The 27,403-nt window shown below is 45.7% G+C and overlaps 2 protein-coding genes across 2 annotated transcripts in view; one reads left to right on the forward strand and one right to left on the reverse strand.

Moving 5' to 3' along the window:
* The first annotated feature begins 2,244 nt into the window (after positions 1 to 2,244).
* PSMC1 (proteasome 26S subunit, ATPase 1) lies at positions 2,245 to 12,073 on the forward strand. The gene is made up of 11 exons (XM_077323475.1): positions 2,245 to 2,400; positions 3,409 to 3,462; positions 5,000 to 5,096; positions 5,869 to 5,993; positions 6,919 to 7,104; positions 7,501 to 7,629; positions 8,170 to 8,266; positions 8,896 to 9,085; positions 9,897 to 10,048; positions 11,293 to 11,447; positions 11,749 to 12,073. Exons 1-11 carry the CDS (start codon positions 2,398 to 2,400, stop codon positions 11,881 to 11,883), a joined length of 1,323 nt encoding a protein of 440 aa, XP_077179590.1. The 5' UTR covers positions 2,245 to 2,397; the 3' UTR covers positions 11,884 to 12,073.
* A 4,330-nt stretch (positions 12,074 to 16,403) lies between these two features.
* The window catches only part of NRDE2 (NRDE-2, necessary for RNA interference, domain containing), a 31,079-nt gene continuing 20,079 nt past the window's right edge, over positions 16,404 to 27,403 (reverse strand). The window contains exons 8-14 of the mRNA XM_077323476.1: positions 26,538 to 26,661; positions 25,535 to 25,707; positions 22,947 to 23,333; positions 20,989 to 21,890; positions 20,053 to 20,191; positions 18,890 to 18,961; positions 16,404 to 17,035 (exon numbers count right to left, since the gene is read on the reverse strand). Of these exons, the coding sequence (XP_077179591.1) occupies positions 16,910 to 17,035; positions 18,890 to 18,961; positions 20,053 to 20,191; positions 20,989 to 21,890; positions 22,947 to 23,333; positions 25,535 to 25,707; positions 26,538 to 26,661 (1,923 nt within the window). The 3' untranslated portion in view covers positions 16,404 to 16,909. The remainder of the gene's footprint in view (positions 17,036 to 18,889; positions 18,962 to 20,052; positions 20,192 to 20,988; positions 21,891 to 22,946; positions 23,334 to 25,534; positions 25,708 to 26,537; positions 26,662 to 27,403) is intronic.

The following is a 27,403-nucleotide window of genomic DNA, read 5'->3' on the forward strand; positions in this document are numbered from 1 at the left end:
TAGACAAAGGACAATGCCCACAATGTTCATTACTCTTATAAAGGAAGAAATAAATGCTTGATTAAGCAACATCTAACCAACAGGAACAATATATTTGTAAATTGCTTGGTATGAATGGCAGGAAGCTGGATTTTCCACAACAAATCTGAAAAACATGGCATTGCCTTTTAGCCCAACATGCATTGCAGGACAATGAACATATGCTTGGACTCATGCAATCAATATCCTCACCATCATTTCCACCATAAAAAAAACAAATTCAGCAATCAAAATCAATGCTATGATCAATGCAGCTTTGTCTCTAGTTAAAACATGAGTCTGAAGACACTTTATAAAATAAAAGAATCTTGCCAGTATAAACTCATACATCAGAGACAACATGGTGTAGTGGTTGGAATTGGATCTGTAAGAGCCAGGTTTGAATCCCTACTCTGCCATGGAAGCTTACTAGGTGATCCTTGGGCAACTCAAACATTTTTAGCCTCAACTACCACTGCCCTATTATGAGGATAAAAGAACAAAGTACGTAAGCTGCTTTAGTCTCCTCACTGGGGAGAAAGGCAGGGTATAAATAAATGAATACATAAATATCATAAATCAGACCACTCATCAAATAGTGAAGTATGTCCATTAGGGCAATGTATTTATATTAACAACAGAAAAGCAGGAGGCTGGATTTATATGGAGAAGCAAGCTGAAAACAATCAAAAGAGCAATAAATCAAATGCCATTGGCCTACAGTTTACTGCTCCAAGGCTACCCATCTGGAAGCAGAAAACAAATTGCACATAAACTATTCTTCTCTGTCTATTTTACTCAATTATGTGTATGAAAATGCTAAACTTGCTAACAAAATTGTTTCCAGTTGCTATTCAATGATCTTTCGGATGCTATGTTCATCTTCGCGATCATAGAAATACCTGTTTTTTGAGAGGGGGCATTATGGTTGACTCACAATTTCCTCCTAAAACATCAGCATTACTGACCTGGAAACTCTTCCTCCTGTTCATTGGTCCTATACCTTATAAAAAAAATCCTCCTGGCAAAGGCCAGGTACAAGCTGAGCCAAGGGGGCCCTGTGGTGCTGGTGCAGGGGCCATTTGGTTGCAGAGACTGTACCAACCTCGGCTCTTGCCAAGTGTACACACTGTGCTGGCTGTCAGCTTTTAGGCCCTTCTTGTTGCAATCCATACCAGACCAGCTTCCTGTTCTGGGGTTAGTAAGTAGCAACTAAACTTCCAGCATCCAAAACAACTCCCAAATTCTTTGGGGGGGGGGGGGGTAACTGAATTGTATCCAAAGTTAATTCTTTTGGAATACCTGCAAATAGAAAATATGCACAGCAAGCAAAGACAACAAGGAAAAGCTCTTTTAGTTAGTTTTCTGTTAGCATGGAGTTAAAAAAATTTAAAGGCACATTCAAAGAGAAAAGCAGGGTAGCATTTTGGTGTAGACAGGCAGTATTGTATAGTCATTACAGTGACTGGCTAAATGAAGCAAATACATAAATGAATTATATGAACCTCTGCAGTTGTTTCTTTACAACTAAGAAATCCAGATGTTAATTTTTTCTAGCGAAACAAAACAAGTCCAATGGCAGTTTAAAGACAGATAGCATTTATTCCAGCATAAGCTTTTGCCAGTGGGAGGTCAGAACTGATTTCCTTCCCATACTATCTGAAGATGCGAGCTTTAGATACACAAAAGCTCATGCCACAATACACACTTGCCATCCAGGGAGCCACTAGGCATCCGTTTTATTTTACAGTTGAGAGCCAGTGAGCAGCAGACCTAACCAGGACTACTAAATCTCCCCTCAGTCGCTAGTTGATCTTGCAGCGGCCAGTCAGTATCTCTCAGGCTGACCCACCTCACAAGGTTGTTGTGAGGAAGACATGGAAGAAGTGAGAACCACATATAAGGCTTCAAACTGGTCAAAAAAAGGACAATTCCTGGATACTGGGGGTGGGGTGGGGGGTCTGCCTACGGAGGACAAAATTTGGGGAACAAGCTCTGTGGGGATATGAACACCCCCGCCTTCCTAAAGACCATTTCCTTCCGGGGAACTGATCTGCGTAGTCAGCAGAGGAGCTGGAATCCTCCAATAACTCCACACGTCCCACCTCCCGGCTGGCAAACCAATTAAACGGCTTTGCAATCTGCCACAGAACATCCCCCGGGAGGGTAACGTGGTTCTGCTTCACTAACCAGCCCTCCCTTCTCTTCCTCCGGGACCGGCGTTCTAGCCAGTCGCCTAGGAAACCACGGCGCCAACCAGGCGCGCGCTTTGCCCATGCTTTTTGTCCCTCGTCAGGACTCGTACCGGTCTCACTTCGTTCACGTCATTCGTGCGCAGCGCCCAAACTTCCGGTGGCCGCCGGCGAGTGAGCGAGCAGAATGGTGAGTGCGGGGGGCGGCGGTTGTCGTTGTCCCCGCAGGACCCTCCTGCCGACCTTGGGGGTCCTGGGGAAGGGAGGGAGCTGGCTGGCTGGCTGGCTGGCTGAGGGCGGGGAGGCCTTCTTGCGAGGCAGGATCTCTCCTCCTTCGCCCTGTTCTGCGGCGTCATTGTCTTGCCTCGGGTGGGCTGCAGGGTGCTGCCAAGTCTTGATCGGGGTCGGGGGGGGGGGGGGGGCTCAGTGTCTGGGGAGGGGGGAGGGGAAGTCTAAACCCGGGGAGCCCCTTTTAGGGTCCCCTAAGAGGGGCAGAAGGGGGGGGGAAGAGGACTGTAGTGCTTAATTCACTAAGGAGTGAGCCAGTGTGATATGGTGATTACTCTTTGGGGCCAGGATACCGAAGATCGAGTTTCAGATCCCTCACGGGGTTGTTGTTTTTTTCGAGGAAGCCTTTGGAAGGAAGGAGTGAAGCTGCACTAACTACGGTTGCTAAGCTTCCAGCCTATTTGCTGTCCCATTCTGTGGTCTGGAAACGGTTCCCTGCACAGTATTATGGTCTATTTAAAATGCCTTTTAGGATGAATTTTGGGTATACTTTGTTGTAACCGGACTTAAAAAGGTAAAGCACCGTGCAAGCACCGTGTCATGTCTGACCCTTGGGGTGAGGCCCTCCAGTGTTTTCATGGCAGACTCAATACGGGGTGGTTTGCCAGTGCCTTCCACAGTCATTACCGTTTACCCCCCAGCAAGCTGGGTACTCATTTTACTGACCTCAGAAGGATGCAAGGCTGAGTCAACCTTGAGCCAGCTGCTGGGATTGAACTCCCAGCCTCATGGGCAGAGCTTTCAGACTGCATTTCTGCTGCCTTACCACTCTGCGCCACAAGAGGCACAACTGGACTTGGAGGGTTTTAATTATGCATATGCACGTTTATAGATGCTGATTTTCACTAAGCACGATAGCTGTCTATTTTACACCAGATTTCAGATTTTCGTGTCCTTTTTTTCTCCACAGGGTCAAAGCCAGAGTGGAGGACATGGTCCTGGGGGTGGCAAAAAGGATGACAAGGTAAATATGGGGAGGAAAATATCTTTGTCAGGGGTTCTACAGGTTTGGTATATGCAGCAAATTTCTTTAGTGCTACTTGGGAAGGCAAACATGAATTTATATTATATCATATGCTGTTTTAGTATTTAAAGATTAATTTCTGAAGTGATTTGTTTAGTAAAGATACTATCTGTATGAAGTAACTTTAAAAAAATTGATATAAAGACTTTTTTTCCTCTCTCCATAATGCTAAAACATTAGGTTATTTTAATATGGGGATTACCAAAGAGATTTTAATTCAAAATTGTGCATGCTTTGTACCAGAATAGGTTGGTCTAAAGAGGTCTGTCATTTATTTTAATTATTATTTGTCATAATGGCAGATCCACAACAGACCTATTTGAAATACCAGTTGTGTTGTATCTGTTTGTTGTGTGGGGACAGAAGTTCAATCATTCTCTGACAAATTGGTGAGGTTTCATGAATCCCTTTAGCCAGAGAAGCAAGACATATTCCTCTGAACATTCGAGGACCTTGAAATCAAAGCTCTGTAAAGCATAGCATACAGGCTCCAATTCAATACAGTGGGCTTTCTCAACAAGGGTTTCATGAAACGCTGGGGTTTCACAATGGCTCCAGAAGTGTTTCACCGATTTTAAAATTTAAAATTATCAGATGATATGACTGCATACAGTCATATCAACCGACCCCTCCATGGCCGATGATGGGCCTGGAGGAGGTGGGAAGGTAAAGAGCCCCAGCCATACAAATCCTTGCTGGCTGTGGCTCATCACACGTGGTAGCAACTGGAGTCCATAGAGGTAAATATTCTTATTTTAATTTAACTGCAGGAGGGTTGGGGGCATAGGCCTGTTCTGGCCCTGTTTTTGGAGTTGGAGGGGGTGGAGGTGTTGGAGTGGCATAGGCCTACCCTGGTCATGTTTCTGGCAGGGGGAGAAGAGCAAACTGGTAGCAGGTGTTCACGGATCATCTGAAAATATTTCCGTGCTGTCACTTCCTGTGCTGTAGGAGTGGCATTGTGAAGCCACATCTAATGGGATCGCCTAGGTGATGTCACTTCTGGGGGCATGGCAGGAAGGTGTGGCTTGCCAGGCATCACTTCTGGGGTTTCTCAAAGCCTGAAGAATGTTTCAGGGGTTTCTCAACGGTAAAAAGTTTGAGAAAGGCTGAACTAGAGTGTCTGCAACATATACAAACTCTACACTTGAAAGGGAGAGAGTGAAAGAAAGAGACAGTAGTTACTTCAGCAGTCTGCGAAACAGTGCAACATGTACCTGGAGATCACTAGGATTATTTACCTCCATTTCTCAGTGGCTGTCATTCATATTTTGGCTGAAGCTGTGGGCTGCTTTGCTGTGTTCCCATTTAGAATGGTAGGACCACAGCAATTACATGGTAGTGAGGATGTGAAGTCCCCTCCCCTTGAATTAATCCCGTTTCTTCATACTGTAGTGCTTTCCTAAACAAGCTTTCTTGGAGTCAATTCTATACTGGTTCTGACTTTCTTATTGTTTCTGGGGTTTTTTTTAATCAAAAGGATAAGAAGAAGAAGTATGAGCCCCCAGTTCCAACTAGAGTTGGCAAAAAGAAGAAGAAAACTAAGGGACCAGATGCTGCCAGCAAACTTCCCCTGGGTAAGCACAATTGATTTGTAAGTATGCTAGGGTGGATCTATAGCTCAGTTCTAGAGTGCATGTTTCATGTATAAGAGGACCCAGGTTTAGTTGGCTGCATTGCTAATTCCAAAGATACCTGGTAAGACTGAGCACAGTCTTTGCCTGTTAGTGTGTGTGTGTGTGTGGGGGGGGTGTCAGTACGGGCCTAAATGGGCTAATTATCAGCCTGAGTGTAAGACAGTAGTTTATAGCTTCAGTGACTCACCATGATGCAGATGATACAAGAGCTCGGAACTAATCTGGGGATCAGATCTCTCTCCAAGTAATAGAGATAAAAATCAGTTGTTACAACTGATTGAATCACTTTTTAGGTACATTAAATCAGTGATCTAAGTATTAACGTCTTAATCCTGTCTTCAGAGTCAATTAAACATAGTATAGTTATAATATTTCCAGTTATAATCCCCAGATTAACATAGTATAATCATCAGCATAGTGAAGCCTGAAAGAAGGAGTCCTGTGTTTGGCCAAGGTTTGTCCTCTGGCACATGATTTGTGTCAAGCAGGAGACTCTTGACATTCCAGTCTTGGAAGGTAGTTGTGGCACCATCCAGTGCAAGTCCAGGAAGGTTGCTTTCTGGTGAGAGTGCAAAAGGATGTCCCAGATCAAGGGGGACAGTGGGGAGTTCTGTGCAAGAGGTAAATGCTTGAAGTCCTTTTACAGTGGAAGGAAAATAGTCCTGTATGCTCCTCAACTGAATGTTGTTCTTGCCATTGTCTTTGATTGCAGTAACTCCTCACACCCAATGCAGACTCAAACTCTTGAAACTTGAGCGAATTAAAGATTATCTCTTGATGGAGGAAGAATTTATTAGAAACCAGGAACAGATGAAACCTTTAGAAGAAAAACAAGAGGTACCTATTGGGAAGCACATTCTTTTTTAACCAATAGATGTCTTATGTTCAGATCTGTGCTTGTTCAGCATCTAGCCATACAGCTAGTTGTTTAGAAGCTTGCCACACCCTTGATCTCTTTCATCTAGCAAGTGCGCCTTGTCTTCAGATGGTTGGGCCACAATTAAGAATTGAACTTTTAATGTAGAATCATAGAATCATAGAGTTGGAAGGGGCCATACAGGTCATCTAGTCCAACCCCCTGCTCAATGCAGGATCAGCCCAAAGCATCCTAAAGCATCCTAAATGTGCCACAGAGGCTTTTTTCATTCAGCCACTTTAAAGGCAGATGCTGTGCTGTGTAACTTAAGGACAGAAATTAGTTCTTTAAAATACAAATTAAAACAGTATTTGCAAATAAGCCCAAAGGTTGCACTTAGAAGGTTGCATAATAGCAGCTTCCTTTGACTTTGGCTTAGAACTAGAATAATGCCTTAAAACCATTTTCTCTCTGTTTCCCCTGAAGTCTCTTTAGGAGGCAAAGTGGATGACAATTTATAAAAAGTAGGCTTTCTGAGTCGTAAGATTCAAATTTTGGGACACTCATCTTGATACCTTGCTTATTTTCACATCGCTAGGAAAATTTTCTATTCTCCCAGGCCTTTACCAGATTCCTTTCCCCTACTCTCAAATTTTGAATTCTGGCCTTGTTTCTGCTGTTCTAATCCAGTTGAACATTTTCATTTTACTGGATATTTTAATCCTTTCTGATTACGTAAGTCATAATGCTTATATAATTAACGTTTTTTTAAAAAATTACATTTATTCTTCTCTGGGGATCAGCTGCTGGTTGAGGTGGACAGCATAAATACAATCAATAAGCCAAGGTTGGTGAGGATAGCAAGCAATTCTTAACACACAACTGCAACTTGTTTTTTGTTTACAGGAAGAGAGATCCAAAGTAGACGATCTGAGAGGAACTCCAATGTCTGTAGGGACTCTGGAGGAGATCATTGATGACAATCATGCCATAGTGTCTACATCGGTGGGATCGGAACACTATGTCAGTATTCTTTCTTTCGTCGACAAGGATTTGCTAGAGCCAGGATGTTCCGTTCTACTTAACCATAAGGTAAGCAATGCTTTTGGTGCAAAGCTCTCATCTAAAACACTGGAGGTGGGCAACTTTGTAAATACAGGTCTGTGTTGCTTACGTTTCTAATACCTGTTGGCATATAGAAGGATATCTACAAAAAATGACAATTTAGAGTAGCAAAGGTGGTAAAGACTGCATTGTGAAGAGAGCTAGTCGTGCCTAAGATCTATTGTAACTGGGCAAGTTCTGCACCTTGCTTGTCCTCTTGTTATCCCTGGGAGATAACACTGATGGGTGCGGACTGCAGACCAATGGTAATTCAGCCCCCAAATCTCTGGCTACTTGCTTCTAGTGAGCCAAGTGCTCAAAAGGACTAGTTTGCTTGTGTGAGATGCCTTCTTTTACCTGTTTATGCTGCTGCCATTTGTTTAGGTCCACGCTGTGATAGGGGTTCTGATGGATGACACCGATCCTTTAGTGACTGTGATGAAGGTGGAAAAAGCCCCACAGGAGACCTATGCGGATATTGGTGGCTTAGATAACCAGATTCAGGAAATCAAGGTATTTGTACTGATTAGTAGAAAAGCTTTCGACCTCTGGTACATAATTATTTTTAAAGCTACACTATGAATTCCAGTTTAGTATTTCTTTGAAATATACTGTGTTTTGGTGACTCACAGAATTCCAGTTATACTTGGAACTTGGTGCAGAGAGACAAAGATGACCACTGTAAACCTTTATCTGTTACTTTTATCTTCCTGTATTTCTAAAGAGAGACGGCACACTCTGCAAGAATCTTGTGAAGTGGGTTAGGCTGAGAGTGACTTGGCCAAGCCAGTGCAGGCTGAGTGAAGCTTTGAGTTTTGGTGTCCCATTTTAAAGTCTTAGTCACTTGACTTTTTTTTTTTACTGTATCGAGAAGTGTTGTGTTTAATGGCTACAACCCTGCCTGAGGAGTTGCCTCAGAATAGTATTGATGTTGTCCATTGCCTATTAAAGGCAGTGCATACAAAGAACTTTGATAACTAGGAAAATGGAAACAGCTACAGTGATCCATCTCCCCAAGCTGATTTGCTTTAAAGACCTATTGCTTCATTATAGGAGTCTGTGGAGCTCCCTTTGACCCATCCTGAGTATTATGAAGAGATGGGTATAAAGCCACCCAAAGGAGTCATTTTGTACGGGCCGCCAGGCACAGGTAACTGATCGTCCATCTGTTTGTTGCTCAGTTCTAATAATTGTCATGCAAAGAACCAGCACAGTGCAGCAGTCAGAAGGAAGGTGCTACATGTTACTGTCTTCACTGGTTTTCCACCTCCCATTTCAAGTTTTCCACTCTCATTCCAAGGCTCCATCAGGCCCAAGAGCCAGGGTTACCCACAAAGCTCAGCAGGAAGTGGGGAAGGGAGGCGTGGTCTTCAGCACTTACAGTGTCTAGATTGAAACCACTAGCTACGGTTATGACAAATAACGTGAGGATTGTCTTCTACTTGCCTCTCAATATTCTCTCAAAAAGCTGAGTTCCAAACATGAGTTCAAGTTACAGAAGCAATTGAATGTTAAGTACTTATAAGACAGTAGTTGAATTGCTTGTTAGATTAATAAAGAATATACATTTATAGGGGCGGAGGAGGTGGTGGTGACAATGAGAAAGAGAGGTGGGAAATGAAGAAGAAAAAGAGTTGGTTCTTATATGCCGCTTTTCTCTACCAGCTCTTAATTCACCTTAGCTTCTGTGGGAACTCCTTAGTAACCCTGAATGGGATTAATTTTGGGGAAGAGTCACTGGGAGCTCTAACTGTGCGCTGTCTGTTGAAAACCAAACAGGTAAGACGCTATTAGCCAAAGCAGTGGCCAACCAGACCTCGGCCACCTTTCTGAGAGTCGTCGGTTCTGAGCTTATACAGAAGTACTTGGGAGATGGTCCGAAGCTTGTCCGAGAGCTGTTTCGAGTCGCAGAGGAGCATGCCCCCTCCATCGTCTTCATCGATGAAATCGATGCCATTGGTACCAAAAGGTAGGCTATCCTCATCGCTTTCCGTGTGGAAACAGAAATGCTAATTTTGAAAATCTGATTTTCTTCCTCGGTTTGTTGCTAGGCTGCTAATGGCTCACGTTGGGCATGGTGTTGTCCCCCCCAAAAAACTTTTGTATGGTCACATACTTTTGCCTGAAATAATTTCAAGTCTTCCCTGGCGAAGAGCAGGGCATAAAACTAAAAATAAATAAAATTGCATTAGGAATAAGTTTTGAAGGTAGTATGAGAAAAATTCTGGTATTTTTTAGTGCCATCCTCTGGGACTGTAATTTGTAAAACCCCTAGTAGTTGCCATGGGAACTAAAAACATGCCTCTTAATAGTAGGCTGTTGCATTGCTCTGAAATATAGCTTGTAGGTGAATGGCGGGGATGTTCACAGAAGTCTCTGCTACCTATGAACAGCACAATCCACAGTAGCGGAAAACCACAAAGAGGAGGAGAATCCTCATTTTGCAGGAGCTGCAGGCAAAGTTCTGACATTGTGGGTCAGTTTTAGACCACCTGCCATTTGCTCGGTTCTGTTAGGCTGATTCCTCCAGTGAGTTGAGAGATTCAGAGGACATTGGCTTGATGGATGGTTATCTGAGCCATAGAAACTGGTGTGCCTTGCCCTGAGAGGTTCCACTGGACCCTCAGAATGGCACACTTTCAACAAGTAGTCATTGCTTTGGACGTAATTGACTTGTGCCTACTTGAAGCTTTTATTGCCACAAAGGAATTGCTGTCTTCTGTGGAGAGAGCTGTCTGCATCTTGCTTAGGTTCTGTTCTGTGTCTCTTGCGCTTCGAAGGTATGACTCCAATTCGGGGGGTGAAAGGGAGATCCAACGGACGATGCTGGAACTGCTGAACCAGTTAGATGGGTTCGACTCCCGCGGAGACGTGAAGGTGATCATGGCCACGAACAGAATAGAAACGCTGGACCCGGCCTTGATCAGGCCAGGTAAGCGGATTGGGGCTTGGGGAGGGGTTCGTTTCAGTATCTGACTAAATGTATAGATCTCATGATGTGGTTTGTGATTAATGGGCTACAATGTCGGGATTGTCCACGGCCCTTCTCAGAGCATGAAGTCTCTTCTGGGGCAGTTCCTGGTTGACATTTTGGCATGGGGGAGCCTCCAACAATGGGACTGGCAGTGTCCAGGGATGTTATATTGCAGGCTCCACGTTCTGTTTGTGGCATAGTGTAGTGGGCTGAGTTTTAGGCTGGGACCTATATTTTAAACCCTCACATCATGGAACTCATTGTATGCCCGTGGGCCACTTGTGCTCCGTTAACCTGACCTGCACAGGGCTGTTAAATACAAAAGCAGATTCTTGTGCGCTACTCTTGAGTTTTGTTGGAGGGGGGTAAAAATGTCCTGGCTGAATTTTGTAATATGGAAACCGAACTTACATTTTGAAAATTTTCAGGTTTTCTATCAGTCAGGTTGGGGAATCCAGTTCCCTATTAGCCAGAGATCTTACTGTAAAGTTGTGTCATTATTATACCTAACACACTCAAGCAGGAGCTCTGCATGCGATTATCACAGCTAGATTGGACTCTGCTAGGGATTAGAAAGAGCCTCTTGTGGCACAGAGTGGTAAGGCAATAGACATGCAGTCTGAAGCTCTGCATATGAGGATGGGAGTTCAATCCCAGCAGCCGGCTCAAGGTTGACTCAGCCTTCCATCCTTCCGAGGTTGGTAAAATGAGTACCCAGCTTGCTGGGGGGTGAAATGGTAATGACTGGGGAAGGCACTGGCAAACCACCCCGCATTGAGTCTGCCATGAAAACACTAGAGGGCAAGAAAAATAAGGCCCAAATTCCATGATTGGCTGTTGGAAGTACAACTGCAAAACTAAGAGCATGGCTGCAAAACAGTTATTTCCAGAATAGATTCATTGTGGTTGAGAGAGTTGTGCAAAGAATGAATCTTGCAGTAAAGCATAAGAAGCAGAGTCCTTATTTTTGCATGCTGTTATGGTTCAGGTAAAGATGTTGACTTTGTACTTAAAATATGTTTATATATTTTTTATTTGCATGCTCTAGGGCAGGGATGATTGAAGGCATACCTGATTCTGTTGGTGGTTGTTTATAAAAATTAAAGCCTCCCCCCCCCCCCCGGGTAAATCTGATGCACAGATAAATAGCCTTCCGTGGCTTGCCTACAAAAACTGCACCCACGTTGTTTTCTCATCTCCAGGGCGCATTGATCGAAAAATCGAATTTCCTCTCCCTGATGAGAAGACCAAGAAGCGCATCTTCCAGATTCACACCAGCAGGATGACTTTGGCAGATGATGTCACCCTGGACGAACTGATCATGGCTAAAGACGACCTGTCCGGTGCCGATATCAAGGTGAGATACGTCTAGGCAAGCTTCTGTTTCCGTTTCAGCCATGCAATGTTGCCAGAAGTGGCCTGTGGCTCATTTGAGAAATGCTTCCATAGCATTTTTGATGATGTGAGGTCCAGAATCAGGGGTAGTCAAAACTGCGGCCCTCCAGATGTCCATGGACTACAATTCCCACAAGCCCCTGCCAGCATTCGCTGGCAGGGGCTCGTGGGAATTGTAGTCCATGGACATCTGGAGGGCCGCAGTTTGACTACCCCTGTCCAGAATGGTTTCCAATGCGCTCATCATTTCCCCTCTCCGGCAGGCGATTTGCACCGAAGCAGGCCTGATGGCTCTGAGGGAGCGGAGGATGAAAGTAACAAATGAAGACTTCAAGAAGTCAAAAGAAAATGTGCTCTACAAGAAACAGGAGGGCACCCCAGAGGGCCTCTATCTTTAACTGCTTTCTTACTTTTGAGGGGATTCGCGGCTGGGATTCGCGGACTACCTGTCCGAATACAGAAAAGATGACAGGCCTATGTGGACAAAATGAAAACCTCGGGTTGCTGCTCCAAGCACGGTGGTTAGATTTCTCTGTTGTTGTCGTTGACTCACTGTACGTGCCATTAAAAGGATGGTTTCCAAATGAACTGGAGTGGTCGGGTCACAATTTAAGAAGGTAGTGTTGGCCTGTCTTCCTGCCTGTCAGCCTACAAACTGGTTGACCTGCTAAATCCCCCCAAATATCTTTTTGCAGAGAAGAGCTGAAAATAAATTATAGAAATGCCTTGAAAAAGGCCCTGTGGGGGGGGGGGGGGACTAAAACTGCTAGAAAATACTTTATAATGCGAGGAAATGAATTTGGAGGGCTATGAGTTGGAAGGTTGAACAAGGTCCTGCTCCTTTTCCTTTCAGACCTGCCTACCCGGAAGCACCGTATTCACAAAGTGGCAGTAGGCAAAGGCCAGAGTTACTTGTAGGGAAAAGGCAAAACAAATCTATGCTGGTGTTGCAGAACAAAGAAGACCCCAATGAGAAAAAGGGAATAGCACTTAACGGAGGGGATGGTGCATCTCACCATCAAAAGCATTTCTGCCTCATGCTAGTGGAGCTCCTTGCCCTTGGCAGAGTGAAGAGATAGGATGCAGCCCAGTGTCTGGTTTGGTCAAATGCCTCCAGCCTTTTGAACTTCTGGGTCACAAATGTCATGCTTGATAGTGAAGTCATTGAGAAGAGAAAGATGGGACTTAAGGCAACTCCTGGTATTTAATTTCCTTGTTTTGTTCAGTAAAGATGGAAAAGGTGTCATAGCTACCTAGATGACTAGAAACAGGATGCCAAATCACTGTTGACACACTGACCAAGCTTAGACCCACTGCCTGAACCATCGATGGGGTTCATAGAGTTTTGTTTTCTTCTCCACCCTGCCCTCTCACTTTCGGAAACGAGTTTTCTGTAGCACCCAAGTAGACTAAGATGGTCACAACTTGTATTTTGCCTCCAAGCCAGATTTGGAAACTTGACTTCAGCCTGGCTTGGAGACAGACAATGGCTTTTAAGAGGCAAAGTTTGACTAAATGTAAACCGCCCTGAGCCCCCGGGGAGGGCGGTATATAATTAATTAATTAATTAATTAATAAAAATAAATGCAGGCTTTCATGGACCAGAGAGGATGGGGATGTGGTTCAGTCCAACTGTGGCTTATCTTCTTGTCAGAGATGGGTTGCTATTTGGAGCGTTGGCTTTCCTGTCCTTACACAAATCAGCCTCAGTTCTATGGGAGCTGAAAGAATGGGGTGAGAGAAAACCTTTCTCTCAAGGCCCTGTGAAGGACTGCCCTCTTCAGGATATTTGTTAACATTGCAAGAGAAAAATGATCTGCCCTTAGGGACACTCGATAATGAATTTTTTTATATAGCTGCCCAAGGATAGGACAGGGTCTCCTACTTTTCCCTTCCAAACTTCCTTCTTAAATTTCTGATCAAGTTGTTGGATTGCTAAGTATAAACCCAGTAGGCATGCAAAACAATGGGGATTCTGCTTTGCATGGCTGGGTGTTATTTTTATCTCACTGCAGTGCTACAGACGCAATGTTAAGTGGAAGCAGATTTCTCTCCGCTTACAAATTATGAAAGATGTATTCTAAGCCTGAGGGAGTTTCTTGTGGCACCGAGGAACAATTTAAGCCATGTAGAAAGCCAATTGCTTTAGTGTTCTCTCAGGCTGAGCAAGGCAAGCTTTGACAGGGCTCAGCCCTAGAAATAGACCTTGCTGGAAGAGCATGATCACAGAGGGGTTGGCAGGAGCAAGTGGCCTTCTGCTTATTGTGTTTCAGTTGTGCTCAGTAAGGAGAACGAGGGCTGGATTCTGTCTTTAGGGGCTCCTCAGCTGGGCTACAAACACTGGCTTGGCTTTCTGGCCAGCAGTTCTTTTGACAGTCACATGCTGCTTAGTAGTTAATCGGTCTGGTCCGGCTGCTTGGTTCTCCTGCTTGAAAAGGTGCTTTTCTCAGGCAAGTCAAGCTGTGGGGGAAAGGGCTGGTTTTCACCTGCACTCTCACAGGAACTCAGCTGTCTGTGCCACAGGTTCATCACATACTCATAGAAGCCTAGAATCAGAGTTGGAAGGAACCTCCTGGGTCATCTAGTCCAACCCCCTGCACTATGCAGGACACTCACAACCCTGCCGCCCATCCACTGTAACCTGCCACCCCCTTGAGCCTTCACAGAATCAGCCTCTCCATCAGATGGCAACCCAGCTGGCTGCACATGGAGGAGGAGTGGGGGGAGGGTGTCAATCTGGGCTCTTAAGATTAGAGTCTCCTGTTTAATCACCTCCAACACGCTGGATCTCAAGACCCAGCAGGGAATGAGGCAGTGGGAGGGTCAGCATCCACAGTGCCGGCACGTGTGCTAGTGCCCCTTGTAGTCCTGGGTACAATGGACTTCGCCCCTAGTTATATACAAATAAACAGCTGCTCACAATCAAACTGAATGGGTCACCTTAAGCTTGTCACACTATAACCTACCTCACAGGGTCACCAAGCAAATGAAATGGAGGGGAATCAGAATGAGAGCTGGAAGCAACCACAAAGGCCCTTTTCAGGGAGTCTCCTGGCAAGTGCTCATCCAATCTCCTCCTAAAAGCTTCCAGAGAAGGAGACTCCACCACCCTCTGAAGCAGCCTATTCTATCTACAAACAACCCTCCTCACCATCAAAACCAGCAGTGGGCAAACTGTGGCCCTCCATATGTTCATGGACTACAATTCCCATGCATTTGCTGGCATGGGCTCATGGGAATTGTAGTCCATTGACATCTGAAGGGCCACAGTTTGCCCACCCCTGATCAAAACTCTCTGCCAACCTGATCTCATGGGAGGAAGGGCCAGGTAAAAGATGTACTAAATAAATCACTAAATGTATTTTCAAAAACCCTGCTTCCAGATCAGATGGGAAATGCTTATTTTTTTTCACCTCGTCCAGAAGGCCGGCCGGCCAGATAAACTGTCAACCCAGCAAGCGAAGGGAACCCTGAGTTGAAAAAAGCTTGTGGTGAAACATAATCCCCCGTCCCCACCAAGGAATTACCTCAGCTGAAGCAAACATCTCAGTAATCCTACTGTGACTCCACTGACATCCAGTTAACAGCCTGGTCTGTGGCCAGACCCTTCATAACACCCCAACTGAATACTTCAGTGGCCTGGTTGTTGATGGACTGTATTACATTTCAAGCCAGTCCAACGTTTTATTTAGATGATTGTTCTTCACAGCAACTGCTGAGACACATTAGAGCAGTGGTCACTTCATAAAAGGCACTAAAGACCATTAGTTGTTTAACACTGTTTCTTTGTGGGCTCTGACACAATGACCTTTCTAATAAGAAACCCCAGCTGGAATGCCCAAGGGGTGCTGAGAATCCAGATAGGTGCATAATTGTAACTATTATTTCTAATATTGTTGTCAACAGGCTGTCGCCTGTTGCTGCTAAAACACACTTAAGGCAGGCTTTAGTGATAGAGGTATGGTATACACACTCTGAACTCTTTTGGGGGTATTCCAAATTCACTTTTACTGGGGTGTTTTTTTTTAATGGTTCCAGGTAGTATTATCGCTTGGCATACGAATTTCCTGTTGTGGAACGAGCAACATGGGTGCGTCTTAGTCCCTGCATTGCAAACCATGCGTGCCACCAAAGTTTCTGGGCGCTCTGTTGAAGGGAGACTTTGCTAGTTTTGTGTATCCTTCCACTATCTATAGTTAAGTTTCTGCAGTTGTGGCTGATAGTTTTCGCGAAGGCTATTAAATTCATGCAGGCAAATTATTTGGAAACGGGTTTTCATAGACTCTGCTGCTTTGGCTTCATGCATTATAAATTAGACCTCTTCCACTCTCCAGGGCTTTAAAAAGCAAGCAAAGCACAAAACCACAGAAAACGTAAAAAGGGGAGGGCACATTTCTCTCTCCTGTGACACAGCGGTTTTAGTTTCCAGACATTTGCATGTCCCACTCTCAACTAGTCAGCCAGCCAACATGATGCAGCCAAAATTGCTGGGCTTCTAACAGCCAGCTCTGGCTGCCGACATCACCTTTGATCAACCTGTGCCTCCCCTTCCCTCTCGCCTTCACATCTGCGAGGGAACTGCAACCCACTGGAAGAAGCTAACCCTGAGCTGTACTGCATATTCATTACAGCAGGGGTCGTCAACCTGTGGTCCTCCAGATGATCATGGACTACAATTCCCATGAGCCCCTGCCAGCATTTGCTGACAGGGGCTCATGGGAATTGTAGTCCATGGACATCTGGAGGACCACAGGTTGACTACCCCTGCATTACAGGAAGGTCCCATAATAACTGATTTTATTGCCTTCTGACAACTGGGATTATGGAAAGTATAAGTGTGAAAGTACACATGGATTTTGTGGCAGGCTAAAGCAAGATTAAATTCCAGTCTATTACACAGAAAAACAGTCCCTGAAAGTAGTGTTACAAAATATTTATTCTTTAAAAGGCAGTCCACACTCCTAAGGAATTAAAAATATTTCACTTTGTATTTTTACAAGCAATATTCACATCGCAATTGTCATGTTTCATGACATACTGATGAAAATCCCTTTACAAGGTTTCACTTTTCTCGTGAGACCAGTCATATTTAGTGCCCATTTCCAAGTCTAGTTCTTTTAAACCTGCAAAATAAATACGGGGAAGAAGAATCATGAGGGGGTGTTTATCTACAACATAAAGGGAGAGAATAGCTCAGGCTTTCTCATTTTTCTGCCCTGGTCATGGAATCTTAAGTGTGTCTGATCACTGCAGAAAAAGGGAAAAAATTCCATTTGGGTGGAAAATGATGACAAAATGCATCAAGAAAAACAGGATTTTCTTGCCAGCTAAAAATGTGTGGAATACATGGAGGTCTCCAGCTGTAATCAAAGAGCCTGTTTTAAAAAGACAATTTCCTGTCTTCATATCCTCAAACTCTTTGCTTTAGTCTTCAAGCAACAGCTCCAGTTCTTCAATGGGGACCCGGACTCTCAGCTCTTTCTCAGTCATAAGATCAAGAATCTCTTGCAGCATATCTGGAAAATACTCGATGGCATCCATGTACAGTACCTACGAACACAATGTTAACAGCCGTCACTTTCTGCAAGAAGAAGTTCTCATTTAATAATGAAGTTGGTTGTTTGAATCATATGAACCGTTTTGCAGAAGACGATCACCGATCTTTCCCACCTTCCCCCAGGAGCCTCCTGAAATATCCCTGTAGGTGACATTAATAGCCATGGAAGCTCTGCGGACAAAAATGCCAGAGGGGCTGCTGTGAAAACTTTTTGTGCCAGTGAAAATTCCACTAGTCAAGGAGAGAAGGGTAGATCTTACCAAATACCCTTTCTTCGCAGACCCTCCCACAGCATGTTGTCCCTGGGACTCCCAAGCATCAGCTCTTGGAAATTCTCAGGAGACTGCTGGGAGAAGGAGGAGGTGAAAAGAGCCAGAAAATGGCCCTCTACCTTGACTCAGTCAAGGTTGCCACTAGCTTAACACAACAGTAATATCAAGACTAGACAACTGTGATGTACTCTACGCATGCACCTCTACCTCTACGGTGCTCCCCACATAGTCAACCTGAAGACCCCAGTTGCTTCAGAATCCCTTAGTTCTGCCATTATCAGGAACCGGGAGGAGCATGCATGGATAGTGCATTCTGCAGTCACTCCACTGGCTGCCCATCAGGTTGTGAGTTCAATTCAAGCTACTGGTTTTCACGTACAAAGTCCTGTGGAGCCTCATACCTGCAGGACACTCTCTCCCCCTACGCGCCATGACAACTTCACTCATCTGAGCAAGGCCTTGTGCACATGCCACGCTGCAAGAGCTGCCCGCCCCTGTGCTTTCTCTGTCTGGCCCCAGCCTGATGAGGCCAGGATGGCTCTTGCTCTCTGGACATTTCATAAGCTGTGCAAAACCGAATTATCCAGGAGGACATTCTGACACAGGTAACAGGCCTATGCAGTAACAAGATGCTTCAAAAAAATTCTTTAAAGAAAAGGACTATGGATTACATTACAGCACATGTGGCCTTTCTCTTGCTGTAAATATTCTACTATGTAACGTCTACATCGTTTAACATGCTGTGTCAACACTTATGTGATTTTTTTTTCAGATTTCTGAAATCTGAATTCTATTACGTTATTTAGGGCAGCAGCCCCCAACCCCCGTTCCAGGGACCGGTACTGGTACCGGTCCGTCGATCAGCTGGTACCAGGCTCCTCCTCATCCTCCTCCCCGGCTGCTGCCTCCAGCAGCCGCCATGGCTGGGGCTCCCCCTCGAAGTGGCACTGCGCAGCTGCTCCTGGCAGAACCCCCTAGCGGGCGGCGGAAAGTCGGGGGGGGGGCGGCAGGAAAGCAAGTGGAGCAGGGGCTCAAGTAACTGCGACATCCCTCGGCAAAAGACTACCCCCCCCCCCCGGGCCTCAGTAAAATTGTCAAGCGTTGACCGGTCCCCGGTGATAAAAAGGTTGGGGACCACTGATTTAGGGGATCTCCTATCCCACTGACTGTACTGACTGATACTGTGGAATCTGCCTTGCATCTCAATGAATGACTATGAATAGTGTTCACTGAAAAACCCCTCATCCATCACTTCCCTTGCATTAGCTGCTCCTTGATCCAACCACAGAGAAGGAATTAAGCAGGTTGTAATGGAAACTAAATCAGTGACAGCGCCCCACCACCTTGGCCCCCAAGCCTCACACGTCGTTCTTCAAGGCTTCATTCCTCGGTCTTGCTCCTTTCAGTCTCTGTTCCCAGCCCTAACTTTATATTTAAAGGGGAGGGGAGTAGGCGTTATTACAAATTCCGTAAACTTAAAAAAATATAATTCAGAACAATATAAAAGGGGGAAAAAAAACTAACCAAAAAAAGAAAGATCAAGGAAGATACCTAACAGAACTTCTTGAATCCTACCTTTGCCCAGGGACAGTTTTGTAGAGCTCGGTAGAACAGCCCTTTACTTTTCTCCGTATCCCCCGAAGAAATCTGAAACACATTTTAAATACAGATGTATTATTCCAAATGGCAGCATTTTGTGTGTACATGTGCCACCGCCTTCATAGAGAAAATATTATCAGAAATTCAGACTGAGGATTTCTCCAGGGAAGTTTTATTCTTTTTAAAAGTGTGTATCATCACTATCATCACATAATGCAGTAGAATACAACAATTATTCTGGAGATACGCATTTTAACTCAAATGCCAGCTCTTGTGTTTTTTCCTTCCCTTCACTAAATGCACGAGACAGGCCATGTAAATGTTGTAATGCACCACTCCAACACATCCTGCCATCCCTCCAGATGCCAGCCCTCAGCATACTGTAGACCAGGGGTAGGGGCTCATGGGAATTGTAGTCCATGGACATCTGGAGGACCACAGGTTGACTATCCCTGCTGTAGAGCCTTATCTGGTTAAGAGCAGCGGAATCTAATTTGACCAACCGGGTTTGATTCCCCACTCCTCCACATGCAGCCAGCCGGGTGACCTTGGTGGGGGGTTGGTTTGTCGTCGTGTTTGTTGCTGGCTTTGTATTTTGTTAATTGCTGTGTTTTAGTGGGGTTTTTTTAGGGGACTTGTATTTACTTATTTTATCTCGTAACCCGCCACGAGCTGGCTTCACTGAGAGGGGAAGGTAATAAATTCAAATAGTAACAACAACAACTTATTGACAATCATGTCACGATAGAAGCTCTACAGGAACAGACTCAGCTACTGACATGGGCTAAGGACAGGACATGTGACACTGACTTAAGCAGGCACAGCTTCTCATCCATTTAGCTACTACACGAGCAGAGTGTGGGTTCTGTACCTACAGCTCCAGCTGTGGCTGAGTGGCGGAGCCTCTGTTTAGCATACAGAAGATCCTCGGTTCAGTCCCTGGCACTTCCAGTTAAAAAGAACCAGATAGCAGGCGGTGTGAAATGCCTCCACCCGAGACCATGGAAAGCTGCAGCCAATCCGAGGAGAGAACACTGACCTTGATGGACTGATTCAGGATCATGCAGCTTCATGTGTGTTCATACAGGTGTGTTATCGGGGAAGGGGGGGGGGCAGAGATACAGCTGACCCGCTCTCACCATGAAGTATATATACAGCCTCCACAGCAAGGGACAATGAGCGCCATTTTCAGTCTCGATTGCACGTTCAAATAAAGCTCGGATTCGATTCGTTAATCCAGTTTCAGGGATTGTGGCATACACGTCTCCGGTGGTTGCCCTGGAACACAGCCAAAACAAAAACAGTGGTGCCAACGTGAGAAATGCAACTGCAGACAACGTGAACTTTTTTTTCCCGTGCTAAAATTAAGTACATTAAGGATTTAAAAAACTGTAGGAAAAGGCCTGTGACGCACCGTTGTCATTCTCCTTTTGAAGCTAACATGAGACGGGACAATCCCCCAAATGCAACCTGTCCAACAGGCAATGCTAAGCAGGCATAGGAAGCCCAACTATTTAAGCCAGGGGTCGTCAAACTGCGGCCCTCCAGGTGTCCATGGATTACAATTCCCATGAGCCCCTTCCAGTGAACGCTGGCAGGGGCTCATGGGAATTGTAGTCCATGGACATCTGGAGGCCTGCAGTTTGACTACCATAATATCGTGGCTCTGTGGTTTTACTGCCTCAATTCTCAGGCATTTGTGTCTAAAGACTTTTGGACTTTCCAAGGAAAGAGACATGCATGAACATAATGCGCTTGGGAATGTTTCCAGCTAGGTACACCCAGGGAGCTTCATGGGGCTTAAACTGGGATCCTCTTATTAGGAACCTAGCTCAGATACCTTTGGCTGGTTTCCACAGATGGAAAGATTTGGGCCACGGAGCATGACTGTCTCCCGACCACGCACTACGCAGGCAACCTAGCGGCTATGCAGATGCAAGGGGCACTCTCTGAAGTCAGAGCGGAGCCAGCCTGCTAGAAGTCACACCCTGAAGGACCCTGCCTGCCTGAGCTTGGACCCGCAACCCCTAAGAACTCTCAACCAATTGACTGTGACACCGGTCTGCGCTACGTACCTCTGGACGTTTTCTACCAGCTTCTTCCTCATCAGCTCCGCCTGTATGGCAAACAGCCAGGGCTCCAGAGATTCCGTGGTCCTTGTGACGCCGTCAAAAAACCGCCGTGCTTGGCTTGCACTGTGAGACTTGCTTTGGACCTGGATGTACGCCCTCCAAAGGGGCTGGTTGCTAGGATACACCTGCAACGCCTCCGTCAGTGCCTCGCGCAGAGGTCTCAAAGGAGACACGCTCGTCATCATGTGGTAACGAAGCAGACTTGTGTGCATCAGCGTCAGGGCTTCAAGAGCCCTGGTGGAAGCCTGACTACCCCCGAGCCTTTCGCCTTTAAGCGCCTCACAAGCCTGCCTGTATATCAAGACTGCAGAATCAATCCCGAGAGTGATATATTGGAAAAGGCTGTAACAACCAACCAAACTGATCAGGTGCCTGGAAGCGCTGGTCTGCTCTTGGTCAGACGCAGGGCTGTTGTTCAAGTAATCTTGGAGCGCGTGCTCATATGTCTTCCGTGCTTTCAAAATGTTCACCGACGGTACCTGTCCGCTGTACGGCACGTAAGGCCCCTTCTCTGTTAATCGGGTCAGGATGTGAGTGGCACGTGAGTCCAGAGCACCTTCTAGGCTTCCCAGCAGCTCGGCCTCCAGTTCAGCGTAGAGCAGGCTAATGGCGCAGAGGTGCGGGTTGCCGATTCCCATGGCTCCTGCCATGCTCAGAGCCATGTCAAAAACTTTCCTCGCGTCTTCCGTGTTGCCGAGTAGCCACTCCAGATAGGCGTAGAATTGCCAAAGGGAAAGGTTGTTCCTGTTCTCCGGTGCCTTCAGGAGATTTTTGGCGAGCTTTTTGCTCTTCTTGCCTTGTGATTTTAGTTTCTTTTTGTTTCCTGTTTTCAGACACTGGGAGACCTGCAGGTTATAAATTAAAAAAAAAAGGGGGGGGGAGAATACTCCTATTAGAAAGCACATTTTGGGAGCCATTATGTTTCTGTGTGGTTCAACGTAGCACTCAGTGGCCAACATAGAATCACAGAATAATAGAATTGGAAGGGACCTCAGAATCCTCTGAATTAGCCAGAAGGAAACCCATCTTTTAACTTAATATGGATGGAGACTGCACAAATCGTGTGCTGCTGTTGAACATTTTACCACCACTGCAAAAATATGCACCTCCGACAATTATAGCCTTTATTGTCTTTTAAACTTATCTTGACCCACCACAGAATTGTGCCCTCTCAATACATTTCTGCTTGGGGCTCAGAAGTTAAATATTCTTGTCCTGAGGTTCTCCGAGCCATTCCAAGAGTGAGGATGTAGGCCTCCACAATTTCTGTTCACCTGCCCTCTGAATTTTTAAATACCCAATACTTGGTGGAATAAGCACAAATCGGTTGATAACACACTTATCCTTGCAAAAAGCTGTCATTCAATACTAACACCAGATCCAAATGATTTAGGGTGGCCATCCTCCAGGTAGCACTGGTGATCCCTTGGAATTACGTCTCATCTCTAGACTACAGAATGAGTTCCCTTGGAGAAAAGGGCTACCTTGGAGGGTGGGCTTCCTGGCACTGTACCCCACTGAGGTCCCTGTCCTCCCCCCAGGGTCTATCCCGACATCTTCAGGAGCTTCCCAACCTGGATCTGGCAACCTTTACCCCCCACATCCCCTGCCGGTGGCTGCAGGTAGCCTGGAAACCCTAAAAGGGTTGGTTATAAACAAATCAACATTTTTTCTCCCTAGGACGATGACAACCATCAATCAAAAAAAAATATCTGAGAGTCTCTTTGGACTTGGACCACCTGCCCCTGGGCTTCTCCCTCCCAAACGGCTTCCATCAGTGGTTGAGACCTGCCTGCAGTGACTCCTTCTGCAGTGCTTAAACTATAGTATAAGTATATACGTGCATTGCATTTATTTGCCTCTTCATAGCAGGTGACTTTAGAAATAAAATCACATATTACCTTTGCAATTTCGTACTGGAGCCAATACAAGGAAAGTTTCGATTTTTCCTCTACTGAAAAGAGAGGCAACATCATATGGAAGAAGTTCTGTATGAACTCCTCCCCTTCCTTAGAGTGGCCAATGCGCTTTCCTCCTTGGGTGACTGAGTCCATCTGACCAATACGACTGACTCCGGAAAGGGGCAAGTCAAAGGAAGTCAGAGGGCTTTGCTTGTGCTGCCCAGGACCAAAGATGTTGTTCTCATCCATTGCTATGTAGAGGAAGGAAGGAAGGAGTTGGCTCCTGCATGGAACTCCTAAGAATTGCAAGAATGAGCAGAGCAACTGAAACTGAAGATCCGGGCTGGAAATTTTTATTAAGGACTGACCAAGATCATCAAACAAAACCTGCAAAAAGATATAAAGAGGCATTATGTACAGATGGAAGGGCTAAAGCAGCACCAGCCGAGAATTTATTCTAGAAACTGGAGGATAAAAAATCCAGACAAAGCATGCAACTGACCTGGCCCAAGTCAAAATGCAAATTGGACTAGGGATGCACCAATGTTCCCCATTTCACTTGAAAAAATGGTTTGTATTTTTTGTTTTAGTTCTCTGCTGCTGGTTTTACAGGCATGTACAGATGTTTTTAAAATTTTTATTATTCATTTATTATTTAGATTAGAATTACTTCCTGCAATTATCAGGAAACAGTCTTGTGGCGGGTTACAGCCATAAAACCCCACATAAAAGATAAATAGCATTAAAAACCTAAAATAACCCAGCAGCAAAATAAAAAGCCCCACCTCCTCCCCGACTCCAATCTCCCGTCCCATGCCTCAGGAGGGGGGGGGGGTCAAGGGGTGCCTTCCGTTCCAGTTGAAAATGGTAGATGTCATTACGTGTGGAGGGGCCCCCTAGATCTTCCTTGCCCTGGCTTCAACCAAAGACCTGGTGGAAGAGCTTCAGCTTGCAGGCCCTGCAGAACCATGAAAGCTCAATATGCAATTTTCACACATATGTATGCCCTACCCTGCATAGACCTGATCTGGTCAGATCTTGGAAGCTAAGTAGGCTTGACCCTGGCTAGCACTTGGATCAGAGACCTACAGGGAATGCTAGGGTCGTGACACAGAGGCAAGACATGGCAAACCACCTCTGAACTCTCTTGCCTTGAAAACATTAAGGGATTGCCAAAACTCAGCTGTGACTTTATGGCAGGGGTAGTCAATCTGTGGTCCTCCAGATGTCCATGGACTACAATTCCCATGAGCCCCTGCCAGCATCAGCATGGACATCTAGAGGACCACAGGTTGACTACCCCTGCTTTCCACCAACATGCACACAATATACATATAACATACAATGATGATTTAAAGGTGCTAAAACAATATACGTTTTATGGGAGGGATTCCATGCGAGGATCAAAACACGGCATGAAATTAAGCAGCTGGATGCAGCAGAACTGAGGCTGAATTAAAAACGCTCTGCTGCCCATGAAGAAGGGCAGGCTTGGGGTTTTCTTACTGGCCAGTCTGACTGCTGGGAAGACAGAGCAACGAATGGTATAACTGTTGGCAGAGTAAATATGCCATTGAAGTTGCACATGCTCTATTAAGAACAGGAAAAAGGATATATTAAAGAAATACCATACTTGATAGTACAGAGGAGAGACAGAGCCTGACTACACGCCTAGCTGAGAGAGAGAGACTGGAAGACATGGCTTCCGAGAAGAAGCATGAAACTGCCCCTAAGTGTAGCAAGCAATCTGGAGACAGACAAAGAGTGACCGTTCACAGGAGAGAAGGTCCTGACCTCACTATCCTATCTAGCACTCTTCTTGCTGCCCCCTGCAGGATCTTCTTCTCGCCTTTGTACACCAGACATTGCCTCTTCCAACAATAACAAAGCAGATTGTTCCCTTCAGCCACTTGCAGTAAGTGGAACTTTCACAAGAACTCCCACAATGAACACTTCAGACTTTGTGCTTTCTGGCAAGGAAATACTTGGGAGAAAAAAAATAAACAATGGCTATTAAAAACTGCAGCACTTCAGAATCTTTTGGAAGGACATTTAATAGTTTGTCAACACAGAGGCTACACTTCCTTGCTAAATTGCACTCAAATGTATAAGAAACTCTGAAAATGTGCATGTCTGATTCCTACAGCCCTTCCACCTAAAAACAATGTGGGGAGGGGGGTGGCGAGAGGAAGAACTATGGAAACCCAGGGTATTGTCCATATCAGGGGTAGTCAAACTGCGGCCCTCCAGATGTCCATGGACTACAATTCCCAGGAGGCCCCTGCCAGCAAAAGCTGGCAGGGGGCTCCTGGGAATTGTAGTCCATGGACATCTGGAGGGCCGCAGTTTGACTACCCCTGGTCCATATTGATGCATCCGTAAAAAGACTGGGAATGATGGACTTGTCACACAACCGGTACTTTTGATCCACACACACTTCCTGTGAGGAATGGGCATTAACAAGACAAGCTTCTGCAGTTCTGCCAAATGCTCATCTTTCCAGGGAGTAAAGGCACGGTGTTAGGACTGAGGTGCTTCCATCTGGGCAGCTGGGTAAACAGGCACAAGCCTTTGTGCCTCACACCAACCTGTCTCTCTGGATCTTCACAATCTTCTTCGGCCTGTTTCTTGGTTTTGTCAGGCCGCCAGGGCAACCAGTGCCTTCCTTCCCGGGAACGTTCTACACGGAGCCAATTTTGCCATTTGGGCAGAGATTTATCCTTTATCTCTTCTTCGTCTTCTGCATCTTCCTCTTCTTCATCTACCCAAGAGCCAAAAGACAGGAGACGGTTTTCAAAAGTTGGCCTTCAAAAAACCAAAAAACATCCACACAAAGGCCTTAATATTCAAGCAGCCTCACCAGAAACCCCACTGATTTCTTTAAACTAACTGCAAAGGTAACAGCTTGTGGCATGAACTCCACGAATCCCCTAGCATGCGGCTTTGAATACAGGATGAAAGATGTTGGCCTAGATACTACACAGATCAAGTTATTTCAGACGCAGCGTTTATGTACAAAGGGTCGGATCCAGAACTCCTGCAACGGCCATAAAGGCTCCTGGCCACACAGTAGGGGGAGCAAATTCCTTTGACCTCACTCTTCAAGGGGCATGGCCCTCATAGCTGAAGGAATTCTGAGCACATTGCTTGCTCACTGTGCTTTATTCTGAATCTTTCACGCTGAAGCACAAAATGTACTGCACAAAATGGAAGTGGTTCTAGAATCCAGCACTGCATCAACTTGTAAGCAAGGGCAAGCAGCGTGTGGCCCACAGGAGGTTAAGTGGATGAACTTCTCTGAAATCCACAGGGCAGAAGGACCCAGCTGTGCATGAGAGTGCCTCTAACTTCAGTGGGAACTCCATACACACTGAGAGGCATCCATCTGCTCTCTGTCGCCACCATAAACCAGCCTGACACAGCAGTTCTCCACTTTTTTCATTCTGCTAGAGCCTAATTTTTGCATTAGGCCCAGGGTCTCTGCTGGCAGCTCATTTCACCTGGCTGGAGACCAGGCCCAAGAGGCCCTGGCTCTGTTCGGGGTCAGATGCACTGCCCTGGGGCCGGGCACTTTGGGAGAAAGAGATTTACCGGGTGGGTTGATGACAATCCAGCCTCCCTTTTCTTGTTGATGCATCCAGGCCTTCCAGCCCTTTGCTCCTTTCTCCCCAATCCGAGGTTCTCCGCTGTCCCAAAACGGTTCAAAGAACTCCACCTGCGATTGGGGATAAAATACACACATGCTTGCAAAACTACAACTAACTGATTGTGTGCAGGAAAGACAATGGAAATGTGTTTGAAACATAAATGAAGGGACTAACGACATCAGGGAAAAAGGGCAACAGTAAAGGAAGCAAAACAGGACATCTACGGCAGCCAACCACCAGCTGGAGCCTGGAGATCTCCTGGAATGTAAACTGATTGCCAGACAACAGAAACCAGCTCCTCTACAGGAGATGGCTGCTTTGGAGACTCTGCAGCCTTATACTCTGCTGAGGGCTTTATGTCCATCTCCGCCTGAAGCCCTATCCTCTCTAGGCGCCATCCCTAAAACCTCCAGGCATTTCCCAACCTGGAGTTGGCAACCCTAATGGCAGCACAAACACACCTTGCAACAAGAGCTCACATTGAAATTTCTAACCACCCCAAAACTTGGAAAATTAGCCCTTCAAGGATAATCAATTTGATCTCCTAAAATGATCAGCTAAAAACTCATTCTATTGCGGAGCTGTTTTTATACTGACAAAATTATTAATTTAATTGTAAGACATTTTGGTTTGTAGAATCAATATAGAACTCTCAAAGAATCATGGAATCATAGAGTTGGAAGGGACCTCTGGGGTCATCTAGTCTAACCCCTGCACAATGCAGGAACTCACAACTACCTGCCCACCCACACAGTGACCCCAATTTCATGCCCAAGTGATCCCTAAACAAAAAATCTGCAGAATGCAGCC

The sequence above is a fragment of the Paroedura picta genome, chromosome 2 (genome assembly GCF_049243985.1).
Source record: "Paroedura picta isolate Pp20150507F chromosome 2, Ppicta_v3.0, whole genome shotgun sequence".
NCBI classification, from domain to species: domain Eukaryota; kingdom Metazoa; phylum Chordata; class Lepidosauria; order Squamata; family Gekkonidae; genus Paroedura; species Paroedura picta.

What these genes read in the sequence shown, in the direction of transcription:
- PSMC1 (XM_077323475.1), top strand. An exon ending in GATGCCATTGGTACCAAAAG is followed by an intron (nt 9,086 to 9,896) that starts GTAGGCTATCCT and finishes TGCGCTTCGAAG; the next exon opens with GTATGACTCCAATTCGGGGG. An exon ending in CCCGGCCTTGATCAGGCCAG is followed by an intron (nt 10,049 to 11,292) that starts GTAAGCGGATTG and finishes TCTCATCTCCAG; the next exon opens with GGCGCATTGATCGAAAAATC.